Source organism: Rhinoderma darwinii, chromosome 3, assembly GCF_050947455.1.
Source record: "Rhinoderma darwinii isolate aRhiDar2 chromosome 3, aRhiDar2.hap1, whole genome shotgun sequence".
Classification (NCBI taxonomy): Eukaryota; Metazoa; Chordata; class Amphibia; order Anura; family Rhinodermatidae; genus Rhinoderma; species Rhinoderma darwinii.
This window is the reverse complement of record NC_134689.1, coordinates 399,770,111-399,785,034: the sequence shown is the minus strand read 5'-3', so window position 1 is coordinate 399,785,034 and position 14,924 is coordinate 399,770,111. Positions and strand designations below refer to the sequence as shown.

At 39.6% G+C, this 14,924-nt stretch overlaps 1 protein-coding gene across 2 annotated transcripts in view; it reads left to right on the top strand.

The window, feature by feature from the left end:
• The first annotated feature begins 379 nt into the window (after positions 1-379).
• Positions 380-14,924, top strand: part of MAST1 (microtubule associated serine/threonine kinase 1) — a 47,754-nt gene continuing 33,209 nt past the window's right edge. The window contains exons 1-8 of one of the 2 annotated variants that reach the window (XM_075859097.1): positions 380-936; positions 4,630-4,721; positions 8,234-8,309; positions 9,680-9,758; positions 10,389-10,546; positions 10,862-10,937; positions 12,004-12,213; positions 13,260-13,361. In XM_075859097.1, the coding sequence (XP_075715212.1) occupies positions 917-936; positions 4,630-4,721; positions 8,234-8,309; positions 9,680-9,758; positions 10,389-10,546; positions 10,862-10,937; positions 12,004-12,213; positions 13,260-13,361 (813 nt within the window). In that variant the 5' untranslated portion in view covers positions 380-916. Of the gene's footprint in view, positions 937-4,629; positions 4,722-8,233; positions 8,310-9,676; positions 9,759-10,388; positions 10,547-10,861; positions 10,938-12,003; positions 12,214-13,259; positions 13,362-14,924 lie in introns of both variants that reach the window. The other variant, XM_075859096.1, reaches the window with a different exon arrangement.

The window sequence follows — 14,924 nt, the reverse complement described above, 5'->3', positions numbered from 1 at the left end:
CATATGTTCTAGGTCTGTGACATACAAGCAGCAGTGCACACATATGTTCTAGGTCTGTGACATACAAGCGGCAGTGCACACATATGTTCTAGGTCTGTGACATACAAGCAGCAGTGCACACATATGTTCTAGGTCTGTGACATACAAGCAGCAGTGCACACATATGTTCTAGGTCTGTGACGTACAAGCGGCAGTGCACACATATGTTCTAGGTCTGTGACATACAAGCAGCATGTGCACACATATGTTCTAGGTCTGTGACATACAAGCAGCAGTGCACACATATGTTCTAGGTCTGTGACATACAAGCAGCAGTAGAAATCACATCTGCAGACACACACCTCTCCATCTTCCCGTCTGCTCCCCCTCCCGCCTGCAGATCTCTCTTCTGTTTCCTTTTCCCTCTGCTCGCCCTCAGAATATCCTTGTCATCTCTCTCCGTCCGTCCGTCCCTTGTTCTTCCCTCTTTTACTCTCCCAGATTTCTTCCTTCCTGTCTCCCAGATCTTTATCTCCCCCCTCATTGCCCCATTATCTGTTTCCTGAGGATTTAATTCCATTCTCCACCTGATCTCCTTCTCCGCTCTCTCCACCCGAGCACCGCAGCTTCTTCCTATCTCCATCCAGGCTCCTTCTCTCCTTTCCCTGCGTCCATTGATCTTTGTCTTTCCCTTTCTCCATTCTCTAACAATCTTCACTCTATCCTATATCCATCATCTATAACCTTCTCTCTTATTATCACCCCCACCCCCATTTTATCCTTTCACCACCTTCTTTAGAAAATCCTCCCTCCCCTCTGTCTCTTTCAAGAACCATGTCCTTCCTAATCTGTCTTTGATCATCGTATCCCATCCCCCCTCCAGCTGTGATACTCACACTCACCTGGACGAGGTCACCTACCCACCACAACACCCGCCATGTTTAGACGAACCAAAAGGTAATCCGGGTGGGGGGTAAGCAGGGGTTAAATGTCCGAGATGGGCTTTTATGCAGAATCACATTATGTCAATGATGTCTTTGTCTGAGTATCAGTAGTGTCATGATGCAGCAGAGTTACATACGGTTACATAGTTGATTACATAGGAGTTACATACAGTTTTATATGTGACTATATAGGAGTGACATGCAGTTATATAGGTGATTACATAGTTACATACGGTTAGAATAGGTGATTACCTAGAAGTTACATACGGTTATATAGGTGATTACATAGGAGTTACGTACAGTTATATAGGTGATTATATAGGAGTGACATGCAGTTATATAGGTGATTACATAGTTACATATGGTTACATGGGTGATTACAAAGAAGTTACATACGGTTATATGGGTGATTACATAGGAGTTACATAGAGTTATATAGGAGTTACATACAGTTATATAGGTGATTACATAGGTGTTACTTACGGTTATATATGTGATTACATAGGCATTGCATACAGTTATATAGGTGATTACATAGGAGTTACTTACGGTTATATAGGTGATTACATAGGAGTCACATACAGTTATATAAGTGATTACATAGGGGTTACTTACGGTTATATAGGTGATTACATAGGCGGTACATACAGTTATATAGGCGGCTACATAGGCGTTACATACCGTTATATAGGTGATTATATATGAGTTACATACGGCCATATAGGCGATTATATAGGAGTTACATACAGTTATATACGGGATTACATAGTTACATAGGGTTATATAGGTGATTACATAGAAGTTACATACGGTTGTATAGGTGATTACATAGGCGTTACATGCAGTTATATAGGTTATTAAATAGGAGTTACATACAGATATATAAATGATTACATAGGAGTTACATGCGGTTATATAGTCGATTACATAGGCGTTGCATATCGTTATATAGGTGATTATATAGGAGTTACATACGGTCATATAGGCGATTATATAGGAGTTACATGTCGTTATATAGGTGATTATATAGGAGTGACATACAGTTTTATATGTGACTATATAGGAGTGACATGCAGTTATATAGGTGATTACATAGTTACATACGGTTACATGGGTGATTACAAAGAAGTTACATACGGTTATATAGGTGATTACATAGGAGTTACGTACAGTTATATAGGTGATTATGTAGGAGTGACATGCAGTTATATAGGTGATTACATAGTTACATACGGTTACATGGGTGATTACAAAGAAGTTACATACGGTTATATAGGTGATTACATAGGAGTTACGTACAGTTATATAGGTGATTATATAGGAGTGACATGCAGTTATATAGGTGATTACATAGTTACATACGGTTACATGGGTGATTACAAAGAAGTTACATACGGTTATATGGGTGATTACATAGGAGTTACAAACAGTTATATAGGAGTTACATACAGTTATATAGGTGATTACATAGGCAATGCATACAGTTATATAGGTGATTACACAGGAGTTACTTACGGTTATATAGGTGATTACATAGGAGTCACATACAGTTATATAAGTGATTACATAGGTGTTACTTACGGTTATATAGGTCATTACATAGGAGTTACATACAGTTATATACGTGATTACATAGTTACATGCGGTTATATACGTGATTACTTAGGAGTTACATACTGTTATATAGGCGACTACATAGGCGTTACATACCGTTATATAGGTGATTATATAGGAGTTACATACGGCCATATAGGCAATTATATAGGAGTTACATACAGTTATATACGGGATTACATAGTTACATAGGGTTATATAGGTGATCACATAGAAGTTACATACGGTTATATAGGTGATTACATAAGCGTTACATGCAGTTATATAGGTTATTAAATAGGAGTTACATACAGATATATAAATGATTACATAGGAGTTACATGCGGTTATATACGTGATTACATAGGAGTTACATACGGTTATATAGTCGATTACATAGGCGTTACATACCGTTATATAGGTGATTATATAGGAGTTGCATACGGTCATATAGGCGATTATATAGGAGTTACATACAGTTATATAAATGTTTACATAGGAGTTACATACGGTTATATAGTCTTTTACATAGGCGTTACATACCGTTATATAGGTGATTATATAGGAGTTACATACAGTTATATAGGTGACTATATAGGCGTGACATGCAGTTATACAGGTGATTACATAGGAGTTACATACGGTTCTATAAGCGATTACATAGGTGGTACATACAGTTATATAGGTGATTATATAGGAGCGACATGCAGTTATATAGGTGATTTATGTGCCTCAAATTTGCATGTTATATCCTGTAACTATTCGACAAGTGCAAGTATTTAATAATATCCATATTTGGCTGAAGAGCTAACACTTCGTTAACAGTCAGAGGCAAAATGGTAGATCCTGCATTCAACTGTCCCTCAGAGCTTAGACTTTAAGGGCATGTTCACATGGCAAACTAAAAACGGCTGTAAAATACGCAGTTGTTTGCAAGGGAAACCGCCCCTGATTTTCAGCCGTTTTTAAAGCATCAAACGTTTTTTGATGCGTTTTTTACGTCCGTTTTTGGAGCTGTTTTTCTATTGACCCAATGAAAAACAGCTCAAGAACTGACATGCACTTCTATTTACGGGGCGTTTTTTTATGCGCCGTTTTTACAAACGGACACGTAAAAAAATGCCCCGTCGGCACGCAACAACGTTTTTGCCATTGAAATCAATGGGCAGATGTTTGCAGGCGTTCAGCCCCGTATTTTCAGCCTTTTTTCGGGACGTTTACGACCTTAAAAATGGCTGAAAATAAGCCGTGTGAACATACCCTAAAGCTACCCATGGATGTTATTTTGTAATGTCATTATGTCTATAAAAGCCAAACCAATCAAGTATAATCTATTAAGATTCATCGGATATGTGTTAGGCATCCTGCTCACGACCGTTTCCATTTTGCGAGCCGCAAAAGACACGCATCATAGTGTCTTCAATGTGCTGTCCGTTTTATTGCGGACCCATGCACTAGAATTAGTGAGACAGACCGCAAGCACGGACAAGAATAGGACATGTTCTATAAATTTGCGGAACGGACACACGGATCAGTAAAAAGAAAAACGGACGCGTGCATGGCTCTATAGAAATGAACGGTTCAGTATGCTATCCGCAAAAAAAACAAAACAACTGATAGGAAACTGAAGAAGACAACAGTCGTGTGCATGAGCCCTTAAGATTCCCACAATGTAAGAAAAACCGTATGGTTCATTGTTTTGGATCAAAATGCGTTGCGTCTACGGCCAGTTTAATACGTAGTCATGTGATCAGACCGATATGGGGACATATATGTATGATATAGTAGGAGTATTACAGAAGGTGTATGGGAGCAGCCTGCATGTCATGTATTATTCATAGCGGTCTGTCTGCGGTTGTGGGTACGCCTGGCGTACTACATGTATGTGAGAGTGTAAGCATGTCCTGGGTCTCCCTTGGGGTGTCACGCTGAGACTCGTATCTGCCAGCTGAGCTGTCTCGTCTGAGCTTCCAGACGGTGTGTCTGCGCTCATTTCGCAGCGCTGTTTCAGTCAAAAACGCGTTTCCAGGGCCTTTGTTCTTCTGCTTATAAATAGTGTATATTAGGTACAGGATAAATATACAACCAATGAAATCTCTGCTTTATTATATAGTTGCAGAAGCAGCAACCGGAAGAGTTTAATCCTCACAAGCAGCAGTTCTCCCACCCTCCCCCGACCGCACTCCCCTCTGCCCGGTCACATAGGTAAGTGGTCACAATATAGGGTGCAACGCAATGTCCATATTAAACTCATCACAGCAAAAATGATAAGGACCATGCTGGTATAACCTGGGCATCTTCTGTATATAGTGATCTGGAGCATGCTGGTATAACCTGGGCATCTTCTGTATATAATTATATATGTACAGCTGGTATAAGTTATACATCTTCTTGTATATAGTGATATGGGTCATGCTGGTATAATCTGGGCATCCTCTGATATATAATTATATATGTACAGCTGGTACAAGTTATACATCTTCTTGTATATAGTGATATGGAGCATGCTGGTATAACCTGGGTATCCTCTGTATATAATTATATATGTACAGCTGGTACATGTTCTACATCTACTTGTATATAGTGATATGGAGCATGCTGGTATAATCTGGGTATCTCCTGTATATAATTATATATGTACAGCTGGTACAAGTTATACATCTTCTTGTATATAGTGATACGGAGCATGCTGGTATAACCTGGGTATCTTCTGTATATAATTATATATGTACAGCTGGTATAAGTTATACATCTTCTTGTATATAGTGATATGGAGCATGTTGTTATAACCTGGGTATCTTCTGTATATAATTATATATGTACAGCTGGTATACGTTCTACATCTTCTTGTATATAGTGATATGGAGCATGCTGGTATAATCTGGGTATCTCCTGTATATAATTATATATGTACAGCTGGTATAAGTTATACATCTTCTTGTATATAGTGATACGGAGCATGCTGGTATAACCTGGGTATCTTCTGTATGTAATTATATATGTACAGCTGGTATAAGTAATGCATCTTCTTGTATATAGTGATATGGAGCATGCTGGTATAACCTGGGTATCTTCTGTATATAATTATATATGTACAGCTGGTATACGTTATACATCTTCTTGTATATAGTGATATGGAGCATGCTGGTATAACCTGGGTATCTTCTGTATATAATTATATATGTACAGCAGGTATAAGTTATACATCTTCTTGTATATAGTGATATGGAGCATGTTGTTATAACCTGGGTATCTTCTGTATATAATTATATATGTACAGCTGGTATACGTTATACATCTTCTTGTATATAGTGATATGGAGCATGCTGGTATAACCTGGGTATCTTCTGTATATAATTATATATGTACAGCTGGTATGGTATACAACATGTATATAGTGATATGGAGCATGCTGGTATAACCTGGGTATCATCTGTATATAATTATATATGTACAGCTGGTATAAGTTATACATCTTCTTGTATATAGTGATATGGAGCATGCCGGTATAACCTGGGCATCTTCTGTATATAATTATATATGTACAGCTGGTATAAGTTATACATCTACTTGTATATAGTGATATGGAACATGCTGGTATAACCTCGGCATCTTCTGTATATAATTATATATGTATGGCTGGTATAAGTTATACATCTTCTTGTATATAGTGATATGGAGCATGTTGGTATAACCTGGGTATCTTCTGTATATAATTATATATGTACAGCTGGTATAAGTTATACATCTTCTTGTATATAGTGATATGGAGCATGCTGGTATCACCTGGGCATCTCCTGTATATAATTATATATGTACAGCTGGTATAAGTTATACATCTTCTTGTATATAGTGATATGAACCATGCTGGTATAACCTGGGCATCTCCTGTATATAATTATATATGTACAGCTGGTATAAGTTATACATCTTCTTGTATATAGTGATATGGAGCATGCTGGTATAACCTGGGTATATCCTGGTATATAATTATATATGTACAGCTGGTATAAGTTATACATCCTCTTGTATATAGTGATATGGAGCATGCTGATATAACCTGGGTATCTTCTGTATATAATTATATATGTACAGCTGGTATAAATTATACATCTTGTATATAGTGATATGGAGCATGCTGGTATAACCTGGGTATCTTCTGTATATAATTATATATGTACAGCTGGTATAAGTTATATATCTTCTTGTATATAGTGATATGGACCATGCTTGTATAACCTGGGTATCTTCTGTATATAATTATATATGTACAGCTGGTATATATTATACATCTTCTTGTATATAGTGATATGGAGCATGCCAGTATAACCTGGGTATCTTCTGTATATAATGATATATGTACAGCTGGTATAAGTTATACATCTTCTTGTATATAGTGATATGGAGCATGCCGGTATAACCTGGGTATCTTCTGTATATAATGATATATGTACAGCTGGTATAAGTTATACATCTTCTTGTATATAGTGATATGGAGCATGCCGGTATAACCTGGGTATCTTCTGTATATAATGATATATGTACAGCTGGTATAAGTTATATATCTTCTTGTATATAGTGATATGGACCATGCCGGTATAACCTGGGTATCTTCTGTATAGAATTATATATGTACAGCTGGTATAAGTTATACATCTTCTTGTATATAGTGATATGGAACATGCTGGTATAACCTGGGTATCTTCTGTATATAATAATATATGTACAGCTGGTATATGTTATACATCTTCTTGTATATAGTGATATGGAGCATGCTGGTATAACCTGGGCATCTTCTGTATATAATTATATATGTACAGCTGGTATAAGTTATACATATTCTTGTATATAGTGATATGGAGCATTCTGGTATAACCTGGGTATCTTCTGTATATAATGATATATGTACAGCTGGTATAAGTTATACATCTTCTTGTATACAGTGATATGGAGCATGCCGGTATAACCTGGGTATCTTCTGTATATAATGATATATGTACAGCTGGTATAAGTTATACATCTTCTTGTATACAGTGATATGGAGCATGCCGGTATAACCTGGGTATCTTCTGTATATAATGATATATGTACAGCTGGTATAAGTTATACATCTTCTTGTATACAGTGATATGGAGCATGCCGGTATAACCTGGGTATCTTCTGTATATAATGATATATGTACAGCTGGTATAAGTTATACATCTTCTTGTATATAGTGATATGGAGCATGCTGGTATAACCTGGGTACGTATAACCTGGGTATCTTCTGTATATAATTATATATGTACAGCTGGTATAAGTTATATATCTTCTTGTATATAGTGATATGGACCATGCTGGTATAACCTGGGTATCATCTGGTAGATATATACTGTGCTTGAGGCCACGTTTCATTATGAATATACAAAGTATCCATTGCGTTTCAGTTGAAAGTTGATGAATTGCACAGATCTTGGGTGACACAGAACAAGATCCTCCCAAGTTGAGGCAATAAAATACGGTTGGGTGTGAAGTCCAGTCCTCTTCCTATATGGTGACACCCAAACCCGTGAGATGGGGGCAAATATAAATCAATTAGATGGGGTATTTTTCTTTTAAGTTTTATGGGGAACATATAGACATCAGTGAGTATTGAGGTTTATTGCTCCAAAGCTGGAAGACGCAGTCATGATGAGACATGACAACCATATCTAACCCTATGTCCTGTCTCATTTCAGGGGGAAGCCCTATGGACAGTCCTCGGAATTTTTCCCCAAGTGCAGCAGCTCACTTCTCATTTGCATCTTCACGCAGGTAATAGGGGTTCGTAGTATAAATTCATTAGAGACTTGGGTGCTATAGTTTTAGGGGGTTGTCTAATTTTGGATGGTCTTTTGACAAATGCACTTTTTGGGCATATTTATGGGTAATTGGTGAAATTAGACCTTGGGTGTATTCTACAATCTATTTAGGCAGTAAAGCTTCTCAGAATTATATTTTTGTCCATGCACGCACATGTATGCTATATTTCTCCTCAGGGGTATAGCTATAGGAGGTGCAGAGGTAGCAGTCCCACCCAAGGCCTGGTGTCTGATGGGGCCCAAAGGCCCCTCTGCCTCATAACAAAGACACCAGTATTATAAATGGCACATGGTAGGTGGTGTCCCTGTCACAGATTTTGCTTAGGGCTCAGGAGCTTCAAGTTACACCTCTACTTTTTCAGAAGAGTCAACAAAGTTAAATGATTATGATGATACATTCCATAAGTTGTTTGTAGGGTCGAACTGATTGACCTTTGGGGTCTTACATTGATGGCACACTATCAATTGGAGTCATACATTAATGGCACGTTCACATTTGGGGTTCTACATTGATGGCACATTGACGCTTAGGTTATTGAATTAATGGCACACTGACAATTGGGGTCCAACAGTTATGGCACATTCACATTTGGGGAACTACATTGACGGCCCATTGACACTTGGGGTTTTACATTAATGGCACATTAACACTTAGGGTATTGCATTAATGGCGCACTGACAATTGGGGTCCTACATTTATGGCACGCTGACACTTGGGATCCTACATTGATGGCACATTGACAATTGGGATCCTACATTGATGGCACAATTGCATTAATAGCACGCTGACACTTTGGGTATTGCATAAATGGCACACTGACTCTTGGGGTCCTACAATAATGTCATGCTCACACTTGGTATCCTACATTGATGGCACATTGACACTTTGGGTGTTTAATTAATGGCACATTGACACTTGTGATCCTACATTGATGTCACACTGATAGTTGGGGGTCACAGAATAATGGCTTATAGATGCTATGGATTCCATAATATGGCACAAAGAAACTTTAGATACTACACTGGGGCCCAGAACATTGGCACAGTGTCACTTGAGGAACCAAAACAATAGGACACTTCCCTTGAGGTTCCAGAAGTTTCAGAATAACGCCCACTGATAGTTGAGGTCAGTACAGTGTAGCTCACTGACACTTTATTAGTTGGGGATCTAAAATAATGGCACAGAGTCACTTGGGGCTCCATAAGCTCCTCATAACAGTGGCCCGCTGATACTGGAACTGGATACTGTAGCACTCGGACAAATGGGACTTTTTTGTGTTCTTATTTGTGTCTTGTACATAAGTTCTCCTAACCTTTCAGCAGAACAGATGGCCGCCGCTGGTCTCTTGCTTCGCTTCCATCATCCGGATATGGGACGAATACTCCAAGCTCCACTGTTTCGGTAAGTTGGGAGCTATCCAGTTATGAAACCTCTGCCAGGCTTCAAAGGATGTCTTGTTCAAAAGGGCAACAAAAATGGTGCCAACCTCCTGCCCAGAGCATGTATTTCTTATTTCCCGGTCAATATGTTTCAAAACATAAGGATTTGGAATTTATGGTGACTACATCGTAGGGCACATACAAAATCCACCATAGCTCATACACGTTATAAAGATAATTTATAATAGGTTTTTACATTTGTTATCATCAAAGTGAAGTCGACCATTGAAAACCATTTTCTGATACAGAGCTCCAAACCTCAAGCATAGACCTAGAGTTAAAATATACCATTCTAGCTACTTGCAGCCACCACTAGAGGGCGTTACTGCATACTTTTTACATTCAACGCAATATAAAGATAGTATGCAGTAAGACTCCCCCTAGTGGCGGCTATAGGTAGTCAAAATTATATCTTGCATTTGTCACTGTTTTTATTTTTTCTAATTTTTTTCTGCTCCTTTTCATTCAGTCATATCTCTCCATATCTCTCAGTCTTTTATGAACAGATGTCCTCTCTCTTTCTTTCTTTCTTTTGCAACCCACGTTCATCTTTATTTCCCTTGGCCTGTCCTACTTATTCTCTTCCCTGCAGTCCTCCTCCTCTTCTCAGGAACGCCTACACCAGCTACCATTCCAGCCCACCTTGGATGAGCTCCACTTTCTTTCCAAGCATTTCGGCAGTACAGAGAGTATCCCTGATGATGACGGTCGTAGGTCACCAGCAGTCAGACCGCGATCTCGAAGTTTAAGGTTAGTCTTCATCCTGGTTATATTATGTCCGATATCGATCAATCTTGTCACAGGTCAGGTCACCATCTTAACTTTTATTCCAGGATGTTATTATCCATGGTAGTTTTCACCATTAATAGCTGTACCAATGTAATTGGTTTGTCGGCCTAGTGGATCTCACCCATCTTTAGAAGATGTCTACCATGTAGGGCAAGCAGTGGTTTAGGGAAACCACACAACGAAGACCTTCATCATTGGAGGAGTTGCCATTAACACTGTGTTTTTGTCTTTATGGTATATAGCACGTTGACTCAGTACTGTCCTTTTTTTCCTCAGCCCCGGCCGATCACCTTCCTCTTACGATAATGAAATAGTGATGATGAACCATGTGTATAAAGACAGGTTCCCCAAGGTAAGGATGGGGCTTTTTTCTTGGCGTATAATTGACGTCATGTTACTTTACCTAAAGAAGCACTCCAGCTAGAATCTCACCTAGAACAAGGAAGAAATTCTGATCCTGGTGCCGAATACAAAGGTGCTTGCAAGGCTGAGTTAACCTCAATATTCTACTTAAAGGGGTTCTCCAGGATCATTTATGGCCTATCCTTACAATAGACCATTAATGTTTGATCACCGGGGTCCAACTTCAGATCGACTCAATAAAGGGGCCACATGAGTGGCTCTGCCTGGTACTGCAGCTTGTCCTATTCAAGTGAATCCAACGGGCTGCAGTACCAGGCACAGCCGCCTGTACGGACGAAATGGGTTACCCATGTAAACGATAAAATGGGCCCCTTCATTGTTCTGATCGGGACTGTAGGGGAATCCTGCAGATTGGACCCCCACCGATCAAAAAATGAATGGCCTATTTTAAGAATAGGCTATCAATGTTATAGTCCCAAAGAAACCCTATACCCTATGTCACACTCACAAATATAACCTGCCTTGTGTACCATTATATAACTACCAGGGGCCCCGATTATTTAGGAACTGACTATACTACAATATCCTCTCTGAATCCTGTATTATTATATTCCGTAATTATATCCATAAAGGAACCAGGTGACCAGCAAGACGATGTCTGTCCTTATTGTAATTTACCGAGAATCCCTCTCCTAGAGCTCATATTATCCCTTGTAAAAAGCCATAAAGGTACCAGTGAAATTGGATGGAGAGAATCTGGTCCGGTTACGGCCCCTTACCCACCCCCATAGCGGCTCATCCATAGTTATGTGATTGATTATAACATAGGTTCTAAGGTTTCTAAATGTCTGTACAAAAATATATGCCCCCTTTATATCAGTAATGTCTGGACTGGGGGCAAATATTTTTCCCATAGTGTTGCTGTAGTGGTATTATGTCAGTTTTGATTTTTTTACACGTCCTGGAGAGTAACACTTTCATCTCTTTCTATATAATACATAGGCTAACCTACTATCTGGGCCATAATTAAAAATGGTCGTGTTTGTTTATTCCAGGCCACAGCTCAAATGGAGGACAGGCTCCGTGTGTTTATCTCCAATTTCTCCCCAGAAAATGTCCTTCCTCTGGCCGATGGTGTCCTGAATTTTATTCACCACCAAATTGTGGAGCTCGCTAGAGACTGCCTGACACGGAGCACTGAGGGAATGATCACCAGTACCTACTTTTACCAGCTGCAGGATAACCTGGACAAGCTGCTCCAGGATGTAAGGAGCTGAGAAGGTGGACCATGATAATTACGAGGATTAGCTTTAAAGGGGAATTCCATCTTTAGTTATAATAAACATGGAGAGGTATGGAAACATGTGAGAGTTCTCAGCTGTTATAAAGAGTTCCTGCACATGTACAGCCACCTCTCCTCTGTAAGCGGTGGATAGGGGGGTCCCTATTCTCAGGATTAGTGGGGAGGAACAGACGCAATGATTTTAATCCAGAAGAAGATAATATCAATTATATCATATAATATTGTGTATAAGATGCGCTTCTTCTCCTTTATGTGTGACTTTATGGATATTGGATATGTTGCGAACATAAGTTCCTTTTTATCCTATTATTATAATCGGCCCATTTAGTGAATATTCCCCGTGAACATCAAGTTTTTCTCAAAATAGATTTAAAATTTTGTACTTACTAATCTCTTAAAGAGGACCTGTCACTCTCTTGACTTGTCTGTTTTGGTTTAATACTTGTAATCCCCATAAAATAACAATTCTGGAGCATCTTTATCTGTATGTTGTCCTGTTCCTCTGTTATTCCTCCTACAAATTTATGAATAAATTGACAACTGGGTGTTACCAGTTGGGGGTGTGTCCCTACACAGTCTGACATTGTCCAATCAGTCCTGACAGAGTAAGACTGTGTAGGGACACACCCCTTTGACAAGGGGATTAGTAACACCCAGTTGTCAATTTATTTAAACATTTCTAGGAGGAATAACAGAGGAACGGCACAATGGAGAGTTCTATATAGAGATGCTCTAGTATTGTTATTTTATGGGGGATACAAGTATTCACTCTAACAGACATGTCAGTAGAGGAGACCGGTCCTATTTAATATATCTTTATAGAGGTCAGACATCTGCTTGTCTGATATTGAGCTCCAAATCCCCTGCATTGCCGTCTGCCTTCAGCCACCACCAGAGGGAGCTATACTTTGAATTTAATATTAAAGCAGTATACAGTAAGCCTTGGGAGAAGTCCTGGAACGGTAAGGAATACATAGGACAGTACATAATCACCTTTCTGCTCTATAGGCAGTGGAGCGCTCGGATGGATCAGAAGTGGCTTTTATTGCCCAGCTGATGAAGAATCTGCTCATCATCATCTCCCGGCCCGCCCGCCTACTCGAATGCTTGGTGAGTTGATGACTTTATACTTGTTTCAATTTAGTATTGCCTTAGCTGTATGGATCGGCGTTTTCATATATTATCAATTTTATATATTTGCCATGTGGTGTTGCCTGTTATCTATGTATTATGGTAGAGACACTATAGTCATACACATTAACCTATACTTAGGCTGACAATCGTATTTCCCTTTCACAGGTTCAGATAGTAACAATTCATGCCTCTCGACCTGCCTGTTTTGTATGGGACAGTCCCTTAATGGCCAGACGTGTCATGTGATCCCAAATGGGCAGATTGATGGATAGTTTTACAGACTATCGGTGGAGAGTAGCTCCTTTTTTTTTTTCACCTCCCAACATATCGTGCTATGATTCTGTAGGTACCTGGTTACCCTGCAAAATACAAAGGATTTGGTTTGCACCTCCTAATGTAATAAACCAGTAAACAGTCATATTTCCTATCTGAGGGCAACATAGATTAGTTTGGGAGACCCTAATTTCAGGGATATATGGTTTTCTAGGATTTGACTTAGTGTTTTCATGTAAAATCTGTTTAACTGCTGCCACTCATAGAGAAAGCCTGTGAGTCCTGCTTTCCCCGCCCACTTATAGAGATAGCCTGTGAGTCCTGCTTCCCCCGCCCACTCATAGAGAAAGCCTGTGAGTCCTGCAGTGGTTGACCGATTTTCCTCTACAAGTGAGTATACAGAATAAGCTGTCAATCACTGTGTGTGAACGGGGGAGGGAGGACTCATAGGCTATCTCTATTAGTGGGCGGGGGAAGCAGGACTCACAGGCTCTCTCTATGAGTGGGTGGCGGTAATCTCTCTGAGTGTTCAAGGAAACAGGACTCACAGGCTCTGTCTATAAATTAGTTGGAGAAGCAGGACTCACAGGCTCTCTCTATGAGTGGGCGGAGGAAGCAGCACTCACAGGCACTCTCTATGGGTAGGCAGGGAAGCAGGACTCACAAGCTCTCTCTATGAGTGGGCGGGGGAAGCAGCACTCACAGGCTCTCTATGAGTAGGCTGGGAAGCAGGACTCACAGGCTCTCTATTAGTTGTGAGGGAAGCAGCACTCACAGGCTCTCTATAATTTGTGGGGGAAGCAGCACTCACAGGCTCTCTATTATTTGTGGGGGAAGCAGGACTCACATGCTCTCTATGAGTGGGCGGAGGAGGCACAGACTCACAGGCTTTCTGTATATATGTCTGGCAGCAGTTAAATAGCTTTTTACATGAAAATAAGGAATCAAAGCATATAAACGATATATCCCCGAGCTCAGCGTCTCCCCATCTTCCTTATGCGTCTCTTAGATAGGAGGCTTGATAGATCCACTTTAACTTCGGTCAATAAAATGTAGACGCTTACAATTTACTGGCTTTACATATGTAGGGAAAAGACAAACGCCATGCAGATTACTGCACAACTAGAACTGAGCCCATTGGGTCAGAACTGCACATTAGCAATGCCAACCATTGTGCCATCACGATTATTATGCCAGTCCATTTTTTGTTTATTTCCAAATTTTCACAACCCTCTAGTCACTGATATTCTTCTTCTATTTTCTGTA